Source organism: Ambystoma mexicanum, chromosome 5p (genome assembly GCF_040938575.1).
Source record: "Ambystoma mexicanum isolate Mex_15411 chromosome 5p, UKY_AmexF1_1, whole genome shotgun sequence".
Lineage (NCBI taxonomy): Eukaryota > Metazoa > Chordata > Amphibia > Caudata > Ambystomatidae > Ambystoma > Ambystoma mexicanum.
In genome coordinates, this window is record NC_090930.1 from 207,031,275 (window position 1) to 207,058,688 (window position 27,414).

Genomic DNA, 27,414 nt, shown 5'->3' on the forward strand with positions numbered 1-27,414 from the left:
CATCAGAACAAGAAAACTCCTCCATTCAGAAAAACAATATCAGCAAAGAAAAAGAAAAAAACTATTTCACACTTGCTAGGGCAGAGGAGGTTCCAATTATGTGTACTTTTGGATAGGTACCATAGCTATCAGTTGGCTAAGAGCAAACTAGCCACCGCCATAGTGCACTCACACATCCTCCCTTAAAGTCCAAATCAGACATTACAGACCTCCAAAGTTTCAAATCCAGTTTTTAGGAAGGCTTGTAGCGCCAGTGTCAAAGGGCCTCATTCCGGGTTTGGAGGTAACCATGGAGTAATTAGCACATTGGTTGCCTCCGAAACCGTCCCAAATCCGGCATGGTGAATGGAGTAATTACCGGGCCATTCCAGGGTTGGAGGGAAGGAGGTAATTACGGCACCGTAAATTACGGTACCGTAATTACCTCCGAAGTACCTTTGTAGGTCCCGTACTTAACTCCTGCTAAAAGCAGGAGGTAAGGAAGGACCCGCTAATGGACCTCGGAATACGGAGGTAAGGGATTACCGGCATCAGCACCCTTACCGGTGCCGGTAATCCCTTACCTCCAACCTCGGAATGATCCCCAAAGACAGTTTTGCTCCCAAAGTCAACAGAATCCACCAAGCATCAGCATCCAATGTTCTGGTTTCCAAAAAGAATGTTCCCAATAGCTGAGTACGGTTATCCCTTAGTGCTCGGCAAAGTAAAACTAGATGGAAAAGAGTTTCATTGCCACAGCCACATAGCCTGCTAAGGTCAGTGATTAACCTCGGAGGTGGTTACATGATATGGGTCCTGCATACCCGTGTGCCTTTGTATTGTTTTGCTTTTACAAGGTTAAAATAAATAAACGAAAAATTTAAATTAAAAAAAAAACAACTAAATAAAATTGAAGATTATTTCCCTTAAACAAAGACAATACAATTTCCCAATAATGTTTATGTTTATGTTTATTGAATTTATATAGCGCTTTAAGCCTAAGCGCTTTACAATATAACAACAGGTACAATAGTAAGAGAAGCATTTTACAACATAAGTCAAGACATTAGAACAACACGTAGAACAATTTACAAGGAGGAGAGGGAGAGTGGGGGAAGGTGAACGGGATTCCAGAGTTTGTATTGAGGTCTGTGAGTGGGAGGAAGGGGGAGGGGCATGGGAAGGGGGAGTGGTCTGGTGACCATAAAGTACAAGTGGTATCAGTGGTGAATTTGTGGTCCGGGGGGGGTTAGAAGGGGAGAGGGGAAGGGAAGGGGAGTCAGAGGGGGAGTGAAGAAGAAAGGCTTTTAGGGAGGAGCGAAAAGTTCATTTTAAGCCTTGCAACGTCTTTGGGACAAGACATGAAGTGTCAAACATGACATGACGTGTGTTACTAAGCATCAGTTTTAGACATTGTCATTAAAAATGGCTCTCCAACTTCTTGTTCATCACTCAATGGTACAGTTGCATTAAGGGTCAAGTTCTAAAAGTAGGCCTTGGCTAATGCCTTAAACACGTCATTAAAAAATGGAAGCAATGATAACCATTTTCAAGTTTTCTCCCATAAAAAGCATAGTCCACCAATCATTGAAATTGTCAAAGATCTTGCCCAAGTGCTGCATTATCTTTCCAGTTAACCTCCTGTAAGATAATAGTAAATGACGCAATGTTTCGTTGGAGCCTTCAGTATTACAGTATCTACAGCTCAAATCCGCTCCCACCCATTGTCTCCTCAGGATTAAAACCTCCTTTGTCGGAAACAAGTTCATGTGGAAATGTAAGAACTGTGATCTATAAAAGCCACATGGAAACAACTTGAGGTATTTTGGCAAGATGTTTTATGCTCTAGATTTGAGCTGTGATCTCCCATTCAAGGTTTTTTCCCAGACTTTCCTCCACATTTTAATTTTGACTGCATACGGATTTTTACACAAAATATCCTAAATTGTTCTCAGATCTCTCAATTTTTTTTTTGGCAAGCTGATTTCATTCTTGTAATACCAGTACAATTTAGGTCAGTAAGTTTCTTTTAAGATCTCAAAAGCCCTTCGAAGTCCCTTGTCGTAAGTGCAGAATCCTCCTCCAAAACAGACCTTCTAGTTTAGTCCACACCGAGAAGGCTGCTGAAAAGAAAACATCTGCCCATAGGTCAAAATCGCCACAGTTTTCATTTTGTAAAAGGTCACTAGCGGCTCTAATGAGAAGTGTGAGAAACCAAAGGGTGCCTCACCTACTAGCCCCGGGGATCTCCCTCTCAGGTGGCCAGGGCACGGCAATCGCCTTTGGATCCAGACCCTGGGGGTGGACCAGTGCGGGAGGATCACCTGGGTGAGGTGTCTTTGGGGAGTGGGGGTGAGACAACCAATGATGAGACGTGGTATTCCCCCTTTTCCCATACCCATGACCCATACTATTTTATAGGAACCTCCAACGTCCCAATCCCCCCCACCCCCTTTTCTACACAATACGCCCTGGGATATCTCCCTCTGTTTGGCCATTTAATATGTGCAAGTCGATGTTAGAAACCTCTTCCAAGGTAATGTCCTCCTATCCAAAGCCTTTTGCCTGATATTCCCCCCTCTTTTGACTTAATTGTGCCATCAAGCACAGACATGTTTACGTCACCGCATATTATAATGTAAATCGAGTGCAAAGGCTCACAACATTCATTTAGTGTGTCAATGTAAGAGCCCATAAAGTCCTGGTCGTTGACCCCCTGTGGATTCCAATATATGTTGTATAGGACAAACCATTCAAAGGCACTTTGTCCTACCAATCTATTACAAATTACCAGTATTTGGATGAATGGGTTAGGGTATTTTTCCACTATTACCTCAAGATCTATACCACTTATTACAGCTGTCATAAGACCCAACAAAGGTCTCCCCCTTGGGCCCTTGGTAGCCTTGTTAAAAGAAATTGAATATCCATCCAATGTTGAGGGGAAATCAACCATGTCTCCTGTAGACAAAGGAGCCCAAAGGATGCAAACTGGAGTTCTCCCTTCACCAAAGGGCGCTGTGAACCTCTACAGTTCCATGATGCCAACTTGACTCCCCCTTGCTGGGAGGAAACCTACAGTTAATCCTCGCTCCGGTTATGGACAAGGGCCTTAGATAACCCTGACCAGATTCCCTTTGCTCAGGCGTACAATGGTCATTATTGTTGTACTCAACTCTTCTTCGTGAGTCCTTTTGCCCTTCAACAGTTATTTTATAAGATAAACTTTTATCAGCCAAAAGACACTGTTTCCTTTTTCTGTCCCCCCAATCTTCCCTTTGCTCTATTTGCAAGGGTGCTAGTTCCCCTTCTCTTGTGTGTGAGAGCCTACTGTTCTTATTCCAATTTTCCTTTAGGGTATTATGCACGTAATCTCCCTCATTCAGTTTTGTATGTGCCTCTCTTAAGTCGAAAACCCAGTTGAAGCGGCCCCACTGCTTCCTCCATGAGCAACGTCTTAACTAAGGTTGGAGGACAAGTGAAAACAATTTTGGTTTGGAATCCCAACAAGGTCAATGTCACTTCTGTTAATAAATCTTAGTTTTGGGACATTATGCAGCAGGTGCAGCACGTTAATCCTGTTCAAAGCTAAACCACCCGGAATGTTGAACAATCTTTCTAGACATACACAATAATTACTAGATCCATCCTGTTTCACAGTCCTGTGCCCCCTTGTGACTGTCTTTTTTTAATATAATGGCTTTGTACCTATGTTTATCAGGAAAAATCTTTCATGTGTTTCTATGCCTATGTCTAACAGTTGTTTCACTCGAAGGGATTGTGGCTTTTATCATTGCCAGTCTTCATTATTCCAAAGTTCGGAAGGGTATGTTTGACTTGCTCTTGTCGCCCACCATTGTTTGGTTCATTGAGCTTGCACCTTCTATTTTAATTCCCCTAGGGCTTGGCAGACCATCTGTAGCCTGTTGTAAATGCCTCTCATTTCTTCAACCAAATAAGCTGATAGATTCATCAAAAGCTTTATTGACGCTGAAGGAGAGTCTTCGTTTTGCAATATGATGTCAGCAGCAGAGGTTGATGCTGGATTCTCTGGTAACTCCACTTCTCTATCCTCAGTCTCAGTGGGATACGGTTCTTCCTTGTGTTAGTTACCATTTCCTTAGGGCTAACTGGGATTTGGAGATTCCTCAGAAATGTTCTTGAATCGTTAGATTTCAGTTTTTTCCTGTTGCCCATTTTTTAAATATTTTTGATGTTTGCTTCAATTGCTTCATTCGCTGTTGCTTCTTTAACTTTTTCCTCGCGAATATCACATAGTCTATAGCAATAGATACATTCATCGAAGATGGACCTGTTGGTGTATAGTTTATCTCCTCAATTCATTCTCCACCATCAAGTGGGTTTGAGCTTATATTAAGCGGAGGGCACAGATCCTCCCAACTCGACATACATCTGATTGTTAATGGTACCACTTACTTGTGAGGCTGAATGCAATTGTGGTGCCTCCTCTGTGATAACAGAAGGCTTAAAAGGCGTGGGAGCTAGTAATGTGTGAGCTTGTACAGTGCCAGAGGCTAGCAATGGGGTCACTGAATAAACAGAGGTAAGCAACTCCATTCCCTCTGTATGGTAATTCCTAGTCATCTCACTCGAAGTTGGTCTGCAGTTTTTCTTATTATAACATTCATGAATTAAAGGGTCAGGCAGGTTGTTCAATGTGTGCAGAGAATGGTCTGATTTCTTATCCAAATTGGCTTGGATTGCTGTGACAAAACCTTCCTCGAAATTAACTTGGAATGGAGCATTGCCAACATTGTTGTGTGGTCCTTTAAGGGGTCATTCAAGAACTCATAAAGCTTAATGAAAGGAGCCAGCGAGATTGTTAAGGCTGACACAGTAGCCACATCAATGACAACCCTTCCTTCTTGCTTAAGTGGTTGGTCTTTTTGTCTACCTTGGCAACTTCGCCTTTTAGGTTTCGTGCCTGTAAAGAGGCCCCTTCATCTGAAAAGTCCAAAGAGGTTGGACTTCCTTTCCTTGAGAGGTTCCCACTCTCTTAGAACTAGCAAGCACAGATCCATCGTTCAGCTCCTTGTACCAATGGTGACCACGTTGGTACGTTTAGGCCTTCAACAGGTTTAGTTGATGAACTATTTCCATTCAATTTCGCTGGATGAACAAGGTTGAAGGTGCCGACCTTGTCAATTGTAGATGAGCCTTTAACAATGTTAACTGGGGGTTCTTCTTCCTCCCCATCTTAACCTTCTCTGGTGGAGGTCGCACTTCTATTGAAGGTCATCTCCCTACAAACTTTATTAGGAGGTCTCTTCAGAGCACTCTTAGTAGACACCTTGTTGTGTGTGAGCCATGCTATGTCATGCTAATGCAATGCTGTTCAACATCTGTCTTGATTTTGAGAGACCTGGGCACTGACCGTCATGGACCACTTTTACAGACCCCAAATGTGAAAACATTATGGATGCCTCATTAGGCACCGTCAGCACCATTCCCGAAGGTGTCATTGTTGATGGGTCAGCATGAAATACCAATTTCAAATGTTGTGTTGATTCCAGTATTTCATGATTAGATAGTTCACTCTCCCCAATTATATTGTGTGCAATCTCAAGATTGGCAGCCTTCGTTGTTTGTTCCCTATTTTTCCCTACAGCAGTGTTATTTCATCCCATCTCATTAAAAAAGAAGAGTTTCTTTCTTAAGTTACTAGGGTAATCCAGACGTGGACCCCTTGCTCACTGCTCTTAGAGAGGCACAGCTCCACCTAATGATGAGGCACAACGAGGCCGAAACATGTGTCTGGGGTTGCTGTCAGTACTCTTGTTCAGAGGAGAATTGCCTGGCATTTCAGTGCTGGACTGCCCCAGGTCAGGACAAAGACTGATATGTTATGGATATTTCTCCTCTGCGAAACAGATTATGAGCTAAAGAATCTGGGTAAGACTCTCAAAACCGGGACTTATTGGCCGCCAGAGGGACTCCCAGGACCCCATTGTTTTGCAGGCCTTTGTTAAATGCAAAGAGTCTTTGTTTTTGTAAGACACTGATGGTTGGACCAGAGTTTGCAGAGATCTTTTCGCTCTGGCCACTATCCTGTCTGTGTCACATTCGAAAACACCTTCCAAAGGAGATGATGGGTTAACCAGCATCTCCGACACTCGCTCGTCGGTACACTCAAGCAAGGCGGGTGCTAGGATCTTGTCATTTAAACTTGCCGGTAAATCCCTGCTCAGAGTCAGGCTGGGCAAGCTCCTTTCGCCTCTACTCTCCCCTCCCATCACCCGAGGAAGCGAAGCCCCAGCCGATCCCTCAGTCCGCATATTGGTAACCAGAGCCCCCCCACCCTAAATCGCCAAGGGGGGGATGCAAAAAGGCTCATGTTGCTGCTAGTTTCCACGGCTACTAAATCTTGTGATGTACTTGGACACGATAACACACTCTACTTATTAACAGGGGCACATAGGTCGATAGAGGTCTTATTTCTTTGGCCCTCTGACCCGAAACGCCCATAATGTGTTCAGTACAAGGTCCTGGTCTGCAAATTGAGCAAAAGACAACTGTTCTTTAAACTGCGTCACTATACAGTCTGGACTTGCTCCTGGTGCATGGAATGTTTAATCCATCCATTTTGCTTCCCGTGAGGGGCAGGCCCGGGGTGCACTTTGATGTTTTTCCAGCGCCTTTACCGCCTATTCCGTCCAGTCCCACCACAGACCAGTGAAGACAACACACTCTCCACCCACTCCGGGGATGATGCCGATAGCTCAGAGGACATTGTCCTGCAGTCCCTATCAGCAAGTCAAACAGAGTGATGTGTGCTGGGGGACACACAGTTGGTGCCTGGTCTTGAGTATGAGGCAAGCTCAAAGGTGAGCTCACGCAAGGGGCGAGATGCAACTAGCTGCAACTGCCTGCAAAACGTAGCACTAATAGCCAACTTCCAGTACAAAGCCTTTTCTAACTTCTACAATGCTGTACTGGTCAATTAAGTGGGGGCACACAACTCGGGCAAACAGCTGGGTGTTTACTACAGACCTACTGTCTGTCCCACCAGCTGTCTCACTAGCAACTCAGTGGCCAAACCAGTCTTCAATCGTCAGTGAGTCTCACCTGCTCGCCTGATCCAGTAGTGAGCTGACACAGCACTTGCCAAGATGAGGACCCACTGGGTAATGTCTCTCCATGAGGGCACCGCACTCTGCACTGAACGCTCGGCACCGCCGTGTGCCTCCTCTACCGCCGGCCAGCCGGTACTGAGCACTAGTCACCACTAGGCTCAGGCAATGACCCCAGCAGAAGTCTGGGCAGCTTCCTCCACTGCTCAGGCTCGCAGAACACTTCTCTGCGACTTCAGTAGGCTAGGTTAGAGCAAAGCACCTTGTGACATCAAGCTGCACCGTGCAAATGTCAACAGGCAAAACAAAGTATGGCTGCTTCCGACACCTTCCTTCATACCATCCTTCAATATTTCAGTTTCCATGGTGATTTCATTTTGTAGGTTCATAAGACAAGATGGTAAATCTTCCTTTGTGAGGGGGGCCTACCTCTCCTCCTGTGTTCTTATCCATGCTTAGCGTTTTGGACTGCTCCTCGTGAGAGAGTGAGTTCTGAACAGAAGAGCCAGAACACCCTCAGGGGAATATGTACCCATCCAGGGTGCCACTAATGGGATTTATTTGCTTTTTAGGCATTAATATGGTTCTGCAGCCGTGACTAAAGCTAGTGTAGTGGTGAACCTCAAGTCCATAGAAAAGACCACTGGATTGACTGCCTTCATGGGATCCAGTGTTCCCAATCTCGATGAGCAGACCATTGAAGGGTAGGGTATGCTGAATGTACAAATTTGTCTTCCCATTAGGCATACCTTTCCTACCGTTGGAGGCGCCACGTGCAACTAAGGGGGATTGTCTCCCTGGGCCTACTGATTCCCCGGACCAACCCCAGGATACACCCCGGCGTAATCCAGCGGGGCACCTGGGCTCGTATGCTTCTGAGGGCACCCACCTATGGAGTGACTAAAATCGCCTTGCCCACCTTTGTTTTGCAGTGGATTCCCTCTTCCATAGGTTTCCTGACGAGTCCCTTGCGACCCAATCCAGCCGCCTTTCTCTGCCTTTGGTCCAAACCACTTCAGTGACCCTCAGCGCCTGCTCGCGGAGGCGTACTAGGCGAAGGCCACCCCTCCTTATGTCCTCGCACCTGCCAGAGGTTGCTGTAAACAACAGTGCAGACCCACTGTTCTGAGGGCTCCAGGCTCTCCAGGTCCCCCGCAGCACCTCTGCAGCACTTTCTGTTGTGCCCAAGCCTCTGCCTCCTCTGTGTCTCTTCTCTTGTCTCACAAAGGCCAGTCGGACAGGGAGCTCAATCAGGTGCAGATTCCTACTTATCCAGGGAGACATTTCTGGAACACTTGGCTAATAATCTGGGCCAAAGGATACCTGGAGTACATGGTTTTTACCGTGTTGTGAGGCGGTCCTGCATAGAGTGTCCTATCGGGTCACCATTTTGACTCCATCCCTCTGTTTTGATTATCGGAAGCACTTTACAGAACATTTTTCCAGCCTGCTTCACTGGACCATGTGCACAGCCTAACTGGCCACTGCATTGCACTACAGAGGCAACCTGGTGCAAACCAGTGTCAAGGGGAGAAAGGTTGTTCCTATCAGACACCAACAATTCATCCATCTCTGCAGAGGTGCAGACCAGGCAAAAAGAACTTCCCTCTCGAATCTTAGGCCGTGGATATGTGGGGATTTGGAGTCTCCACTCAGGGATATTCCCCAGAATTCCATGAGGGCTTAACAGGTCTCTCAGTGGGCCTCATTACAACCGGACCGGCACAGTACAGCTCTGCGGGTGGGTGCCGTCCCGCCCGCCAGGGTCAGACCTGCCAGCCGGGACGGCCCCCGCTCGCAGAGGACTCCATGGAAATGGGGAGTAACAAAATTACTGGTGCCTGACTTTTCGGCCACCACAGACTTGGAATAGCCTGGTGGCACCAGGAAGTCAGGTGCCAGTAATTCATTATGGGTCCGGCGGCTACCTGTCAGTTTTACCGGCACGGTTACCACCGGACCCGTAATGAAGCCCAGTGTCTCATTTTGTCGGTCATTCTTTAAACTCTGCGATGGACCCTGCTGCATTCCACTGCTACCTACTACTAGCTCAATTCTCCAGTTTACACTTTGCTAGTCCCAGTCCATATTAATTTACATTGTTCAGTTGTGTCCATGTACAATGAGTTTCTAAACTCAGAGAAATTGGCCAAGGATTGCGGGCTGAATTACACCCCACACCCTCCATGGTTGACTAAATGAAGATGCTTGCAGGACTGTGGCGGATAACCTCACCAGAGCCCGTGCCTCCCAGAGCTTGGCTGACCATGAGTTCAGAAACGCTAGGCCACACTCCAGCCAAAGCCCTCAGTGTGTGCAGAGGGACATCTCAATTGTTCTGTTGGTCAGTCTGTATCTTCCCCATCACTGGAAAAACTGAAACTGCATGGCATGTCAGAGATGTCTTAATGGGAGGGCAAAGGAAAATGTACCTCAGCCCTCATCCCTCCTGGGACTCCACACCTGGCTGCCTCAAACAAAGAAAGTAGTGCACATTATTTACAAAACCTAACTTATGCCATCATAGTGTATAGCACGCTGCTGGAGTGCTGAGCCTACTGCCTGGCTGTTGTTGACAACTTTGAATTGATCGATTAATTCTGCAATCCATTCTATGTTCATTGTAGTACATGCAGTTTCTGCATTCAGAAAAGCGCAACTTGCACTTGTTGCAGAGACCTTTGTTCGTGTGCCAGATCACAATTCCAAAGCCTCAGCAAAGTAGACTTTTTCTCTCTGAGGTTGAACAACTGTGGTAATGAACTTTGATCATAGCAATACCTAGTTTGCTGCCAAACAACAAACCTCACCAAAAAGTGCTAAGCATAAAAATTAACATAGCATCAGAATGGTGCAGCTCTATGGCTTGCCCACACCTTCATAAAAGCCACCGCCAATGCGTTAGTCGGGAGAGGTGATTAGAGAGCCAAATTCAGTAAGTGGAGCCAAAGTGTCTAGGCCCATATCCTGGCTTTGCCACCGCATGATACTGGTATTCTGAACAAAGCATCTTAGCTCACTGTAGAGTACTGTGCAGTCTTTGGTGAACATGTTTGCCTTCAACGCAGGCTGCTATACTTGGGTCTATGCTGGGGTGTACCTTTTCCATATGGCTACTGATCTGTGTCCTGCACCTATACTACAGGCTAGATACCATCTTCGTGGCTACTGTGTTCTGCGCCTATGTTAGAAAACAGGTTCCCTCATTGTAGACATCTAGTGTTGCTCTGGAAACATCTATTATTCAGATTCCTGCATGGATGACATTGATAAAGAAACTTGATGGGAGCTCCCATGGTTATTTTAATTGCTGCTAGGAAAACAGATCAAGCTTCGGGTTGTGATCACATGGAAGTGGAGATTGGGGGCACAACCAAAGGTCTTTTAATTTAATTGATTTGGAAGACTAAAATTGTCTCGGTTGCAGCCCAAAACGTTCATAAAATTGTCCTGTTCCCAGTAACAAGAGGTAGAGATCTACATGTTAATAAAAAGGGTCAGGTTGGGACTCCACACATTTATTTATTTATCTATTTCGATTTATGAAGCACCCAGCGGCCCAGAGGCATCATGGCGCTATTACAGAAAGTTCAGCTTAGTACAATTTAGTAGTATTGGTTACAGGCAGGAATATATAGCATTGTAGGACAGGTGTTCAGTGGTTACAGATTGAAAAATGTTGTAGGAAGTGCAGGTTACACAGTAATTTCAGTTGAACAACTTTGTTTTCAAGGTTTTTCTGAACGTAGAGAGGGATTATTCTCTTCTTAGACTGGGGGATAGCGAGTTCCATGCTTTAGGGGCTACAACTTCAAAGCTAGTACTGCCAGCTTTTGCTCTGTTGAAAGCTGGGACTGTAAATTGGTGTGAGTATTTGCTACGTTTTGGTCTGTGGGTTGGCCATAGGTGTATTCTTTCTACTAGGTAAGCTGGTGCTGTTTTGGCGAGGCATCTGTGTGTGATGGTGAGGGCTTTGAATGTTATGCAATCTTTGACTGGGAGCTAGTGGGCATCTTTTCTTGCCTGGGTGATGTGCTCTCTCTCAGTAATGCTGCCGCTCTGAGGGCATTGTTTTGTGCTATTTGCAGTCGGTTGATGTTGTTTGTAGATGTGCCAAGTAGTAGGATATTGCAGTAGTCTAATTTTGTGCCTATTGTGGCTCTAGCTATGTTGAGGCGGTTCTTTGGTGATGGATAGGGTTTTACTGCATTTATGATTTTAGAGGTGAGAGCAGCTGCTGCTGATATAGCGCTGACTTGCCTGTCCATGGATTAGGTTGAATCTAGGTAGACGCCTAGGGTTTTCACAAAAGCAGAGGTTGTAATGATTGTGTCACATGTGCTTGGGAAGTCTTGTGTGGGGGCATGGTAGCGTATGCACCCGAGCAATGTTTTTAAATTCAGAGCAGCTAAGCAAAATTCTTCGGTCCATTATATTTCTTTCGATGTCATATCATTAGTACAGAGGAAAGGAAACTATGGATTAGGAGTAAAGTAGCCACTACGAGTGACTATTACTTTTTCCCTCAATAATGATATTCAGAGAGCAAGTAATATTTACTGCTGCAACCCTGAGCATCTGGCGCACAACCCTGAGCATCTGGCCCTGGTAGTATAGCTCAGTGGCAGTGCGTTTCTCTTAGAAGCAAGACAAAGCAGAGAAACACAGGTTCGAATCCCGGGTCTGTGCTTAGATACCTCTCTGGTATTAAATCAATTATAAATATAATCTGTAGTCTTGCATCACCCCCAAAACTGTTAGACTATTTAGGATTAGGGGCTCACAGACCTCTATTTGATGACTGGGTTGAGGGTCCATCTCTTAGGAGCCTGGATTAAATCTTTGGGTCATCCTGCTGAAACCTGCCCTTTCTACTCTGACCCTGTAAATATTGTCAGTTCAGGCTCTATCTGGTATCCCTTCCCCACCAGCTTACTCATCATTCCTCTTTTCACCATCCAATAAGCACCTGACTTGCCACACACATTACAGCATAATGCCTGCTGGTACCACTTACCTCGCCAGCTGAGCAGAACTGAACTCTGCATAACACTGCACCACGTTTACCAGTCCAACCCACACAGGCCCCTGTAACTCTCCGATCGCTGACAGACTTTGCTGCTAACATATGAAGGAGGCTAAAAACACACTGGGTTCCCTTCTTGACACACCTACCCATTACTTAATGTGTGCCAATGCTTGCCAGGGCTGCGCCGCGGGACTTTTTGAGCATTCCAAGACTCAGCTAGTAGCTATGTTTTGTTATGCTGATTGATATTTGTAATTCCCACCTCTGCCATGTGCAGACCACCAAGCACACCAATCAGCTGGTGCAATCTGCAGCTATAAGCAGCAGTGGGTGGTGGCAGCAGAGGGCAGCGTGCTGCCTTGCCGCCATGGCACAGATGTACTGAACAATGTTTGGGCCCAGGCACTTAACTCTTGTACAAATTAAGCACACGCACCGCAAGTGCCCTCACACGGAAGTACCTAGCTACAAACAAACCATCAAACAGACAAACTGGTTCTTCCGATGTGCACTCATCAACACTTCAGGATTCACACCTTGGGCCTCATTACGAGTTTGGAGGTAGCCATGGTGCTGTTAGCGCCATGGCTGCCTCCAAACTCGGGTCCGGGTTCATTGAATGAGGAATTACCGGGTCATTCCAACCTTGGAGGACTCGGTAATTCCTCATTCAAAAAACTCATGCCCATTCCCATTTGAGCCCCCAGAGGGCTCAATGGGAATGGGGATGGAGCTAATAACGGGCCTGTTAATAACGGGCCCGTTATTAGCTCCCTGGTCCCCTTGCGGGACCCGTAAAGGACGTCTGGTTCTGAGCGGGTCCCGCAAGGGAACCTTGCAATAGGGTGGAATGAGAGGGATTTTTATAGTGGCCCGTTCACACATATTTCTTTTGTTCCTTTTCGCATTCTCGCACACAATGATTTCAGAACCTGTTGAGATATCTATCCTTGCTGCACAAGCTTTGTAGGAAACTGTAGCATTTCCTATGAAAACATCATTTTTACACTGAATGCAGGTCTGATAGTCTCTGACATCAAGTGTCATGAAGCCCAACTCACTCTACCAACTGTGGACTGACTGACACACTCAAAAGGTGAAGACAGATATACTGACTATCAAAAGAGTTTCCTTGTACCGCTGATGCTTCGATGGATCTAAGCTTATATCATCATTAATCATCACAGGGCTTAACTGTATCCTGTTAATTAATGTGTGCTTTACCTGACCATTAATCTCAATCAGCAGACAGAGCACAAGACATTCACTTGTAAGTAATTATGGAGGGTAATGTATAATTTTCTTCTTTTCATTTGTTTGCCCTTAATGTCTTTGCTTTATTTCAGGAGACGAAGATGACGACTCCCCTGTTGTTATGGCTTTGGCACGCGCCAATAGTCTTAGCAATGCCAGGAGTATGGTGAATATCTATACCACCACCGAAAGTAAGTGCCCTGCTCTGTCTCTTCAGCTTCTTGGTTTGTCTGTCCATCCATGCTTTCTTGGTCATTGCCGAAGACTTGCTAAATGTTGCAATGTATTTCACGAGCCATGACGTTTAAGGACGAAGTTAGAAGCTGCCTAAAAGTAGGGGAGGAAGAAAGAAAGGCTGAAATAGAGTCTCATGAAGTCACCGATTCCATCCCCTGGATACAGATACAGAGTCACGACTAGTCGGATAACCGTAAAGTAGACAATAGGCAGAAACAGTTGTTGGAATAATAGGATAGAAGACGCAATAAACATAGGACCTGGATAAAGGTACAGTAAAGACAAAACAGGAAAACACTCTCTCTCTTCTCTCTCTCTCTTTCTCTCTCTCTCCCTCTCCTACTCTCTCTCTCTCCCTTTCTTACTCTCTCTCTTTCTCCTGGAATCTTGCCTGCCTCTTTTAAACCTGCAACTGCCCTACCCCTTTTGAGGACCTTTCCTGCTGACCCAAACATCACAGCTAACTATGATCCAGGTTCCTTTCTACCTCCTTAATCTTCATCCGAATCATTAGGTGTCTTAAGCATAATGGCCTTGGACATCCACCCCAATCTTGCTTCCATAGTAAACACTCCACCAAGACAACACTCCTACATGCCTCCAACGTTTTCTCTGATGCTCACCACTTCAAGCTTTCTTCTATACTCCTCCTTTTGGACCTCTCTGCCGCTTTGGACACTGTCAACCACTCCTTCCCCTCCTCACTTTCCAGGACCTTGGGTTTCACAGATCTGTTCTACCTGCCTGAAGCAAGCAATACTCTTTCTCCTCAGTGCATGTCTGACTGCATCTCTTTATACTCAATGCCTTGTTCCCTCTGTTGCTCCTCTGCACTGTCCCATACTCCCCATGTGCCTCCTATCACTTCCGCTCATTTTCCCTACTCCTCCTGCTGGATTGGAAGCTGCCGCCCATCGCAATCAAAGCCTGCCTGACCGGCTTGGCTTAAGCATTGCTTACTTGACAAATGCGCCATGGGCTAGTAAAGGAAAGATCAAGAGAAGTGCAAACATGTACATACTTTTCTGGCACAGGAGAGTTCGAATACCCTGGCATTGGGGTTTTAACGGTCAAATAAGCACGTCAAATATGGTTTATTCACTGACCCTCCTCCTTATGGGCATGTCTTAAATTAACTCCCTGCCCGTTCTCAGCCAGAGGAAACGGGTGAGCAGCAAAACCCAGCCAAGACGCTTACTACACGTTCTGCTGGGTAAGTCATTGGCTCAAAAGATTCTAGAGAGAGTAATCAACAGCAATGCTAAGAGTGGCTAAAGTCAAATCGCTATTGATGTGGGACAATCTTTACCTCTGGATGGCTACAATCTGTGTGCCACTGATCCATCCATGTACAGGGAGAAGGCGTTTCTTTCAAGTCTTAGACCATGCCTGGTCAGACTAGAAGCACAACACAAAGTGAACATTGCTGTGGGCCATGCACCATTTGAAATTCGAGCTCAAGTGTACGGCCATGCACACATCTTCTGAGGACAAACCAAAATACGCTGACATTAAAATGCTTATCACTTGCATGAACTGATTTGGTTGGCAGATTCAGTGCACTCCTGGAGAATTTTTGGGAATGCTTATCATGTTTTCACCAGCTAAAAGCAACATGTGCTTAGGAACGGATTTACTGTGATTATCTTTCAGCCATCTATTGCAGGGTAAATGATTCCAAAGGCTGGGATCCCAATTCTGCTCAATTCTAGAATAATGGAGTGGAACCCAGGCCTTATGATTGGATAATTATAATACGCTTAATACCTAAGAGGTTTCTAAGCACGGATCCAGGATTCGAGTCTGTGTTGCACTGCATCCGTTTGCTTTCAAGACGAGCAAGTTGCCACTGACCTATTCTACCCTTTATTGCTAGAGAAGTGAGTGGCGGGGGTATGGTTACCCAGCTTACTTATGTGAAAGTGTTGAATCAGAATTTGGCATTGAACTTCTTAAGTAACTGAGCAATTTATAGAACGTGTGGACTCATTAAGAAGTTTTAACCACAGTCTTAAATGGACTTTTATTGGGCAACCAGTTATGATATTGCAAAGTCAAGCACATTACACTGTCGCTGTGTAAGTGGCGCATGCTTTTCTTCTCCAAATCCACACATACAGGTCTGAGGATTTCTCATGAGTGTGAGGGCACCCTATGCAGGAACATGAGCAGGGATCCCACTGGAAGCCCCCGCACTCAGAGGAGATCACAATGTTGATTCCTGCAGAATCAGTACTTGCTAACAGATATGTCAGGATGTACTATGCCTCCAAAGACATACTCAATCTGTTGGAGTCGGCGGGGCATTGACTGCTGCCATTTTGCTGCAGTCGACGCCGTAGCTGATCTCCACCTTGTGCGTGCATGTTGCAGAGGTCCCTCAAGAATGTCCACATACATGCTGTGAAGAACCCTGGGTCCCTCACTCTTTTCTGGATACGTGCTGCAATTCATTGATCTTTCTCCGCTATGTCCACGGACAGATCAGAATGGGCGAGGAAATGCTCGACCAATATGGCAACGCTGTCAGTCCGGCATTTCCAGGGAAACTGTAGGTCCGCAAAGGAACAAGACCCTTGGTGATTGTATAGCTGTTTTGAATGAGAATTATAGTATTGGGTGGTGTGAATTATTGTATGTAAAAATTGTCGATGGTCGATATTGATATTATCATCACGATTTTTAAGGACAGAAATGTTTTAATTGACGTTCTAGAAGGAACTTGACTAAGGTTCTAAAAGATTTTTTTGTAGCTTTAAAAAAAAGATAAACTGTTGCACAAACCAAAAAAACAGGCATCATGTCTAATAAGTATATTAAGTATGCAATTGTGTCTGACTGATGATTACTTTGCCTTCCTAAGCCATCTCCAAACTGGAAAACATTTTCCCCCATTACGGTTGAAATGCACGTTAAGCTAACAAGATAAGATGCATTTGGCAGTTGGGATTTTAGCTCTAGTAGCAATTGACTTTCCATATGTGAACTGATACCCTTTTTTTGCCCTTCGGCCCACAGCATACAATAAGCCGCCAACACAACAGCTTCTGGAACCAGAACGAGTGAAGGAGCTGAGCAGATCTACACCTGCGCTCCTATCAGAGGTAAACATGATTGTGCAACCCCTGCAAGGAGTGGTAGAACCAATAAACAACCTCACTCGCTTTCCTAGTATGCAGAAAGTGAGATGTTCTCCAGTGCATGTCATGTTACGTCCTGTCATGTGTTGGATCCACCAAAGGGTGAAATAGACGTCATGATATGTATTTGAGGTTGTATAGAGCACACCTAGCTAGGGAGCAACAGATCACTGTGCGCGTAATTGGGGGTTTGCAGTGGTTATGCGACGGGGTGGTTACAGGTTGCGATGGTTTGGACATCACAAACTATAGGGATGGCATATACCGAGAAGTCGCAGGTCCTAAGTCCCCCCCTAGGTGCACTCTGAAGAGCAAGGTCTTGAGGTCCTTCTATCTCTTTGTGTCCTTTGTGTCCAGGGGTAGAGGGTATTCATAATTTGGGGATAATTTGACAGGCGATTGTGTCCACCTCATCACAAGAAATCAATAATCAGAGCATTGGAAATCAGGAAGTCTGTGACCATTTGGGGCCCTGAGTCGGAAGACAAAGTGTAAATGCCAGTGCCATGTTCAGCACCCGGTGGACACTGTCTACCCCTCCTTCCCCCCCTCACTTTCCAGGACCTTGGGTTTCACAGATCTGTTCTACCTGCCTGAAGCAATCAATACTCTTCTCCTCAGTGCATGTCTGACTGCATCTCTTTATACTCAATGTCGTGTTCACTCTGCTGCTCCTCTGCACTGTCCCATGCTTCCCCTGTGCCGCCCATCGCAATCAAAGACTGCCCGACTGGCAAGGATGAGTTTGCTCGTCCTTTTTGCATAGACTTGCGTAATAGCCTGGCACATTGCTTACTTCACAAATACATCATGGGCTAGTAAAGGAAACGTCAAGGGAAGTGCAAACATTTACAGACCTTCCTGGAACAGGAGAGCTTGAATACCCTGCCATTGGAGTTTTAAGGGTGAATTAATCACGTCAAATATGGTTTATTCTCTGACCCACCTCCTCATGCGCCTGTCTTAAGTTAACTCCCTGCCCGTTCTTAGCCAGGGGAAACGGGTGACCAAGAAAACCCAGCCAAGACGCTTACCACTTGTTCTGCTGTGTAAGTCATTGGCTCAAAACATTCTATAGAGAGTAACCAACAGCAATGCTAAGAGTGGCTAAAGTCAAATCGCTATTGATGTGGGCCAATCTATAACTCTGGATGGCTACAATCCTTTTTTCACTTATCTATTCATTTACAAGGAGATGGTGGAAGTATAGTCTTTCCTTTAATAAAGAGCATTCTGCCCACTTCAAACCCCCAAAATGGCTGCCTTTTCCTCTTCACTCACCCTCCTCCCTTCCACCTTAAAAAGGCCCTTGATACTTAATAGGTGCCTTCGCTTGCTGCAGTTAAATCTTGATTGGGCAATGGACAGCAGCGAAACATTGTAAGGCTTTCGTTTAGGGGGTTCTGCTTGACCCCTTGATTTGCTTTGCAAAAAATATAAAAATATTTGTACCTGCACCAAGGACTCAGCTAGTCTTTTACTTTTTCTATCTTCCCTGAGATTTAACGGCTAACACCGCCTTTTAGAAAGTCAAAGGTATGCTCAAGGTATGGCAAAGAAATGATGAAAGCAGCAGATCTGCTGGAACTTCAACTATTTTTAAATGTCATTCCATAACAACTTTCAAGAGATGACTGAAGACTTACTTATTGGAGTCATGTAGCTCTCTAATTTCCCGATCCTCTTTTGTCTCATCCTCCTCTTAATATTGTCTTGTGTGCATGAGTCCCTTGATGGCCGCGAGATTCGGCGCATTACAAATAAACAAATAAATTATTTATTGCATAATACACCAGTGGTTAATTTACTTACTGGGCTTGTAATGATCTAGTGATAAGATGTTGGGTGCAGGTGCTTAAAATGATTCTGAAGTGCATCGAAGATGATATTGCATTGATGATCCAATTGGCTCGGGGAACCACTAGTGCTTAAGGCCGTCTTTAGCATTGTCACACAGTGACTTGGGGAATACGGATGTTACCTCTCTGGATGCAATAGTTGACTTGACCTGGCCGAGGCCCAATGCAGTGTGTTTTCACTCCTCTTCATTAATATTTTATAACACGCTTAATACCGGAGACCAGTCTCTAAGCACATGATCAGTATTCGAACATGTGTTGCTCTGCATTGCCTTGCTTCAATACAAGCTCGTTGCCTCTGAGCTATCATCCTGTCTTCTTCTGCCAGTGATATGTGACAAAGAGGAAGAGCTCTCCATTACCACCTTCCACATTCCTAGATCAGGAGGACATTATGATGTCATATTGCAAATAGAGCCGCCCGGTTCCTGGTTAGCTGGCAAACGGCTGCTGAACATTTCCTGCATGAAAATAAGAGATCCTTTGGGTAGCTAGATACCTTTCTACTAGATCCCAGTGGATAAGCAAGCAGTTCCATAACTGCAAAGTTTCACAGTTCCATGTGTGACACCTCGAGCGAGTCCTGTTTTTTTGTCCTACTGGATGCTGGAATGTTAGGCCCATCCTTACAATGGGGAGCACGAAACTACAAGTTCCAGCATGAAATTGATGGGAAAAAAAACATCAGGACTAGCTTCCCTTACCTATTAGATCCATTTTCAAACAAAGAACAAATTATGGTTAGTTTCTAATGTTGTCTAAATGACCAATGTATTACAGACTCATATTGTACCTCTGCTTGTATATTTCCTTGCTACTTGTAGATATTGCGATATGCACTCTGTAAATAAGGAAATCTACTCTGTGACTGTAGATACTCGTGTACTTTATACTGTTTCTATGCCAAAATGTAACCTGTACTGTAAATATGCACCCTGTGTCAAGATATGCGCCCGGTTGTAAGAATGTTGGTTTGTTGCATAGTTACATCTTCGTATAACATTCCAGAATGTTGATGGAAGGTTATACGAAGATGTGGCTCAGCTGAGAAGTCCGTTTCGGGGGCTCCTCCGAATAAACGTATGAAAGATTAGAAAAATATACATGCGTCACTTTGTAAATGTTTAAAGGAAATCACTACAATTGGCGACGAGGAAACTGGTCAGTGGAGGGAGCCCCCGGACAGGATGAAAAGACGCAGTGAACGAACGCAGTGAAGGTTATATGGAGTAAAGGCCGGTTTTGTGCGAGCTGCCGTGTCACATTAATGATGAAAAACGGGTGAGCGGCAACAAGAAGCAGTGCCAGTACAACAGGGAAATTAAGTAAGCAACTTACCAGGGTTATCGAGGACAGTGCGACAAGCATTATCAACCGTCGTTGGAGGCTAGAGTAAAGGACCCTAGGACGTGAGTTGCGTGCCGCCATTTAAAAAAAAAAAAAAACTGGTTTTGTTACGATCGTGCTTACGGCAATTGACTGATGTTACAGACAACGCATTGAAGGAGATAAACAGTAGGAGATTAAGCCTATGTTTATAGGTGCACGGAAGTACTGATTTGAAGCTGTTGTTGTTAGGCAGGAAGTAATATAAAAAAAAAAATAATAAATAAATAAATATGTTGCAAACAGCAGATGATATTGAACAAAGAAATATACTAACTATTTAGAAGATACTACATATGAGTAGGGCGTTACATATCAATCATCATCAAGCTTTAGCCATGCAGAACACGGCTGCTCCTATAACATTTCTGTCGGCTCCTGGTAATCCAACATGCCCTTGGGAGCAGTGGCAGGACAACTTTCAGGTGTATTTGAGAGCGATTGGTGGGGCAAAATTCAATGATGATCAGAAGGAAGCAACTTTGCTACACTGTATTGGCACAGAAGCTTTAAGGATATTTAGATCATTACCTGATCTTGAGCAAGATGAAGAAACATGGGGTGAAGCGTCCAGTGGGTCAAGGAAGTATGATATTGCAGTGGCTAAATTGAACAAACATTTTGGTAATAAGACCAACATTGTGTTGGAAAGATACCGATTTTTCACAAGAAAACAGGGCAAAGAGGAAAGTATTGATGCATATGTAGCTGCATTGAGAGGACTAATGGCCACATGTGCTTTCACTGGAGTCACGGATGAATACTTGAGAGATCAGATAGTGTTACATGTGGCTGACCCGCGCATTCAGCAACGACTGTGGCAGGCGAAAAATCCCACATTAGAAAAAACTGTGGAGATAGCCAGGTCAATGGAAATGGGTGAAAAATGTATGAGAGAGGTTCAAAGTAAACCAGAGTTCACTGGAATTAAGTCAGTCCAAGGTATAGATGATGAACAGCAAAGCAACCAGGAAGAAAAACTGATTGCCATGGTCAAGAGAATGGTCAGGACAGAGACATCTGGTGGTTACAGACAAGATGGAGGAGGTGCATTCAAGCACAGTAATAGGTGTACATGTTGTGGATGGAGCAAACATGAAAACACGGAAAAGGAGTGTCCAGCATTCTCAGCAGAGTGTTTTAGGTGTGGACATACAGGGCATTTTGGAAAGATGTGTCGCACCAACAGAGGAAGAAGCAGATTTAATGGCAGATTTGGTAGGACTACTGGTCGATTTTATAGAAGCAGGAATGCAACTACCATGGGTGTGAGAGCTGTCGAGGAGAATGCTGATTCCAGTAATTTGGTAGCAATAACAGATCGGGCAGAGGATGAAATTCAGATACTTACTGTCACACCAAGAGATGATGGAGTAGGATCTTGGGTTCCTATGGATATTGATGGTGTAACGTTACAAGTGATGGTAGATACAGGTTCACCTTATACTATGGTGGATGTACAGACGTATGTAAATGTTTTGAAGAAGAAGATGGAAGATTTACAGATGACGAACACCAGAGCAACAGGTTATGGAAAGACACCTATTAATATTATAGGTTATGTTTGGGTGAAATTGAGATTTGAAGGACGTAAGACATACTGCAGATTGTATGTGGCAGAGGATGGTTTTTCAATAGTAGGATGGTGGGAGCAAGCTGCATTGAATATCAAAATTCATCCAGGAGAAAGTGTACCCATTCTGTGCATTTCTGAAAAGGTGTGTGACAATGCAGAGAGTTTGGCAAAATCTTTTCCAAATGTCTTCAATGACAAGATTGGTTTACTTAAAGGATTTGAGCATCGCATTATTCTCAAACGAGGTGTGACACCAGTTGTACATAAAGTGAGAAGTATACCCATTGGCACTAGAGATGCATTAAAGGCTGAGTTAGAGAAACTATGCAAACAAGATGTCATTGAACCAATTGAAAGTTCAGAATGGTTATCGCCTATTGTTTTGGTTAAAAAAACAGATGGATCCATCAGGATGTGTGTTGATTTAAGAGATTTAAATGCCAACATATGGATTGATCGACATCCCTTACCAAATATTGGAGAGATGTTATCCACCATGAGTCCAGCAAAATTTTTCACGACTTTAGATTTGTCGTCGGCCTACCATCAGGTGGTACTTGAAGAGGGATCGAGACATTTGACATCTTTTGTGACGCCATTGGGAGCTTTTAGGTACAAAAGAATGCCATTTGGGTTAGCTTCGGCTGCTGCAGTGTTTCAGAGGTTAATGCATCATCTGTTTGAAGGTCTACAAGGAGTGTATTTTTTCCAGGACGATATTTTGGTGTCGGGAAATTCTCAAGAGGAGCATGATGCAAAATTGTTAGCTGTGCTGCAAATGTTACAGCAGAAGGGAATGACACTTAAGATTGAAAAGTGTAAAATAAAACAAACTGAAGTGACATATTTGGGTCATCGAATAAGTGATAAAGGCATCATGCCTAAAGAATCTTTGGTGGACACCATTCTCAAAATAGCAGAACCAAATAACAAAGACCAGTTGAGGAGTTTTTTGGGTCTCACAGAATATTATTCCAAATTTATTGATCACTACTCTGATAACACTGAAAGCATGAGGAAGTTAATGTGCAAAGGTATGAAATATATTTGGTCAGAAGAATGTAAAAAAGAGTTTGAAAAGATAAAGACTATGATTAATAAGGCACCAGCTTTGAAATTGTTTGACTCAAGTGCCAGAACAAGAATAGCAGTGGATGCAAGCAATGTAGGTTTAGGTGGTATTTTGGAACAGGTTCAAAATGGAGAAGTAGTTCCCATAGCGTTTGCATCAAGGTCATTAAGAGGAGCTGAGCGAAGTTATTCGACAATAGAAAAAGAAGCACTTGGAGTAAAATGGATATTAGAACATTTTAAGAGTCTTATTTGGGGAATTCCTGTAGATGTAAGAACTGATCATAAGCCTCTTGTGCATGTATTGAACGCAAAAAATTCCCACATGATGTCTCCGCGTATAAGAAGATGGACTCTGATTATTATGCAATTTAATGTGACCATAAAGTACACACCGGGAAAGAATAATGTTGTTGCGGACTGTTTCTCTAGATTGCCATGTGAAAATAATCTAGATAACGGTGAGGATGAACAAGGGTTCAGAGAGGAACAGAGCATGGACTGTATTATAGCTCAAGTGCATCCCAGTTTTTCAAAAAAAGATTGGATGGAAGCAACAGACAATGATATTGAACAAGAGATGTTGAGGAAGGCTATTGAAGCTGGTTGGAGAGAAACTGATGACAAGTTGAGCCAATGGGAAAGATTTAAGGATGAATTGTCCAGTGATGAGGTATGTGTGTATAGAGGAGATCGTATAATACCACCTACAGTTTTAAGGAAAAAAATCATGGACATTGCGCATGAAGGCCATGTGGGTAGAATGCTGACGAAAAGAAGAGTAAGAGAAGCTTACTGGTGGCCCAACATGTGGAGTGATATGGAAACCTTGGTTAAAAATTGTACTGCTTGTGCTGTAAGCGACAAAAGCAAATCTGTACGAGTGACCCCATTACAACCTGCGGACATTCCTGTTACTGTATGGACTAAATTGGCTATCGATATAGCTGGTCCATATGAATCTTTGGAGTGTCAGAAGATCTATCTAATGGTGTTAGTTGATTATACATCTAAGTGGGTGGAATGTGGCATAGCAGAGGAGTCAGTGACAGCTGTTAAAATAGTGAAGTTTTTGGATGAGATTTTTAGTAGAGAAGGAGACCCGCAAGAAATTGTGTCAGATAATGGAGCCCAGTTCATGTCGTCAGAGATTCAAGGATTTTTAAGAGACAGATCTATCAAACACAATACTACAGCGTTGTACCATCCAATGGGTAATGGACTGGTAGAAAGAATGAATCGTTTCATTAAAGGTATATTACAGTTAGCTTGTGCAAATGGGTTACCATGGAAGGAGACACTTAAAGAAGCTCTCACTACATATAAGGTCACACCACATTCAATTACCGAGGAGGTGCCATTTACGTTGATGAGAGGGAGACTTTTCACCAATAGGTTGAGGCCTGCGTGGATGATGAGCAATGAAAGTAAAAAAAAACTTAACATGGACGACATTGTTGACAAGGTGAAAAGGAAACAAGAGAAATATAAAAGTTATTATGACAAGCAGAGAAATGTTCAAGAGAGTACAATCAGGAAAGGTGATATGGTTAGAGTGAGGGAACCAACACGTGTGATGAAAGGAGAGTCCAAGTTTCGTGCTCCACAGAAAGTCATGGAATGCTCAAGAAAGTCTGTGATACTGGAAGATGGCAAGAAATGGTCATGTGATGATATTGTGTTGGCAAAGGAGAATGAAGTGATAAGATATGGAGAAGATGATTTTGTGGCAGGAAAAGGAAAGTTACAAGAGAAGGAAGTACAGAAAGACCCAATTGAAGAGAAAAATGACAGTTTTCAGTCAGGATCAAAAAGTAGGAAAAGAATATGGAATCACAAACAAGACTATATTATTGAAGACTTCAACATAGTGACAATTTCAAGACTGGCTGATCTAAAAAAAAAAAACATGGAAGAAATTGTATCCTTTTTATTGGATAATAAGACATGGTGTGATGTTCAATGTTTAAATGTTTAGTGTTGTAGTTTAAGTTTACAGAAAATTTTGTTTGAATACAATATGTATTTTATTGTTAGAAAGGGAGATGTAAGAATGTTGGTTTGTTGCATAGTTACATCTTCGTATAACATTCCAGAATGTTGATGGAAGGTTATACGAAGATGTGGCTCAGCTGAGAAGTCCGTTTCGGGGGCTCCTCCGAATAAACGTATGAAAGATTAGAAAAATATACATGCGTCACTTTGTAAATGTTTAAAGGAAATCACTACACCGGTTCCCCTCGGGCCTGGCTGCGCTATATAAATAAATAAAATACAAATACAAATACAGGTTTCATGCATGGAACATGGCAGCTATGCAGTCCAGATTCTGCCATCTGGTCTCATCCAGGAATAGATAGCCCAAAAAAGTCTTCCTTGTTTTTCTGGTTGCTACATTTAGTAAAATTAAGCTGGTTCTCTCATTTTTGACATATACTTGTCAGCACCTGGCTACCAGTGCTGTCCACTTGCTGGCATGGAAGACTGGCCTATTTGATGCTGTGATCTTGGTTAGGAGTAATAGCACATTCCAGAGTCCTTCAGTAGGGTTTAACCTGTTATACTGGTGGTTGGGCTCACAACACACCCTCACTTCTTACCTTAAGTTTTCTTAATGTTCTTGAAAACTAGGAAATGATTCTGCCATCCGGAATCACAAAGCCTTTAGTCCATAACTACCCATTTTTATAGAAGCATTTTGTTGATTTGTCCTTAATCTTCACTAGATTGTTTAATATGTTCGAGGATTTTCCACCATTCTTTCTTCCTTGTGTTTGTGTCTTTTGCTGTTACTGTGCCACACTATTTAATCCTGAAATGACATGCTTTTTTCATCGCCCATTTTTATGTGCTAGCTTCTTAAGACATTTGATTACCATTTTGTTACATTGATCCTTTGCCTGATATGTGTATTTGTATGTTTCCTTGATTCCTCCATACATGTTCTGTTCCTATGCTTTGTGTGAACTCTACAATGCCACACTGAGTTTTACGTCATATTCAAGAACCCTACTTTGTTTCCAATAATAGTGTTCTACAAATTACCAAAAAGATACATCTATGCATTGGGATTGTCCATGTGAACCTTAGCAAACTGCCAAGGTTTCAGAGAAATATACTTGTAATGCTCAATAGCTTTATGGGCAACTAGGCGTCAACCCACCACTCAATATGAATAAGGCAAGCCGGCACAGTGCAAGCTGCTGAGGCAGCATTGCTGGGCTAGTTTTTAACTGTCAAAGGGAAACACTGTTTCCCTTTTGGAGTTTACACTATGTCTATTTATTTTTTATTTATTGAGCATTTGTATGGTGCCTATACATCAAAAGGTGTTTCCAGGCGCAACAAGACAAGGGGAGGTACAGGGGAGAAAAACAGTAATGGTCCTACTAGGCCTTGTGAAATTCGGAACGTGCAAGTGCAATAACAGGAAGTGCAGGGCGAGGAGAAGAGGGATAAGTGCCGGGGGGGGAGGTAATCAGGCTAAGGGAGGCCCAAGGGGGCGAGTGCTCAGTGCCCCAGCACGCATTTCAAATGGGCCGTGCAAGACCTAGGCATTTTGCCTTCCATGCCATTCATGGGCCATTGGCGATCAGGCTGGGCTGCTGCCAGCTTGAATATGTGAGGGGGCCTTCTTGCACCACCCTTTGCATTCAGGGGTACAGGAGTGTCATGAAGGAGGCATTCTGTCTCCAACGTGCATGCCCTTGGGAACCAGGAAGCTCTCTTGCTTTGTGGTACCTGTTGTGAGTTGTGAAGGAGCCAGAGGGCCATTGTGGCAGGTGGATTCCGCACCAGGGATGCAGGTAAGAAAACAATTTATTTATGTATGTATGTGTGTTGGCGTGCATGTAAGGGATTGTGTCTGTAAGTATGCTCAGAAATGAGAGGGTGTATGTTGTTTGGGTTCATGTGTGAGTGAGAGAGTGTATGTTATTTTGGTGTGCCTGTGAATGAAAGAGTGTATGGATGCTCTATGGGTGCAAGTGTGAATATGTATGAATGTGGTAAGTGTGCGCATGTGAGTCATAGAGTGAATGTGGCTGGGGAGCTGATGTCTGATTGGGCGATAGGAGGCTGGGTATAAATGGTGAAGCTAATATGACGAATGTTCTTATGTGTATGTGGGCAGATGGTGGTTGACATTAGTTAGCAGCAGCAAGGTTTTCATGTTTTCATACTATGGTATGGAATTTTGTACTGATCATCAAGGGTGAAGCCAGCAATATGTGCTTTATAACATGGCTACACTGGCCTAAATTGGTCCAGCCAGTCTGGATACATTTATTTACTCTGACATATCAAGTTTTACTGGGCATCAAGTGTAAAGCCAGCATTATCAGTGTTATTACGTGGCTAAACTTGTCTACATTGGTGTAGCAAGACTGGATATATATTTTTACTGTGGCATGGTATTATTTTACAGGGCATGAAGGGTAAAGCCAACATGACAAGTGCTCTGATGAGATGTAGGAAAGGGTGTCATTTGTGCTGAAGCAGTAAGGCATAAATGTTCTCTTATTGTGGCATGACATGCTTTACTGGGCATCAAATGTAAAGGCAGCTTGATGAGTGTTATTACGTAGTTAGACTGGCCTACATTGGTTCAGCTAGTCTGTATATATAGTTTTACCATGACATGGTTTTTACTGCAAAGGTGTAAATCTGTTCCATGCCGCTACTCTAACTCTTGCTTCCCTGTTAAACACTCCTTGGACGTCTGCCGATTCCTGGAAGAGCTTAATTTGGATGTACTCGGTCTCACCGAGACTTGGCACATGACCAGCTATGT

At 43.9% G+C, this 27,414-nt stretch overlaps 1 protein-coding gene across 3 annotated transcripts in view; it reads left to right on the top strand.

The window, feature by feature from the left end:
• Positions 1-27,414, top strand: part of LOC138480861 (synaptotagmin-like protein 2) — a 749,121-nt gene that overhangs the window by 618,572 nt on the left and 103,135 nt on the right. For all 3 annotated transcript variants that reach the window (XM_069612635.1, XM_069612634.1, XM_069612636.1), the window contains exons 8-9: positions 13,446-13,544; positions 16,609-16,694. In XM_069612635.1, coding sequence (XP_069468736.1) covers positions 13,446-13,544; positions 16,609-16,694 — 185 coding nt within the window. The remainder of the gene's footprint in view (positions 1-13,445; positions 13,545-16,608; positions 16,695-27,414) is intronic.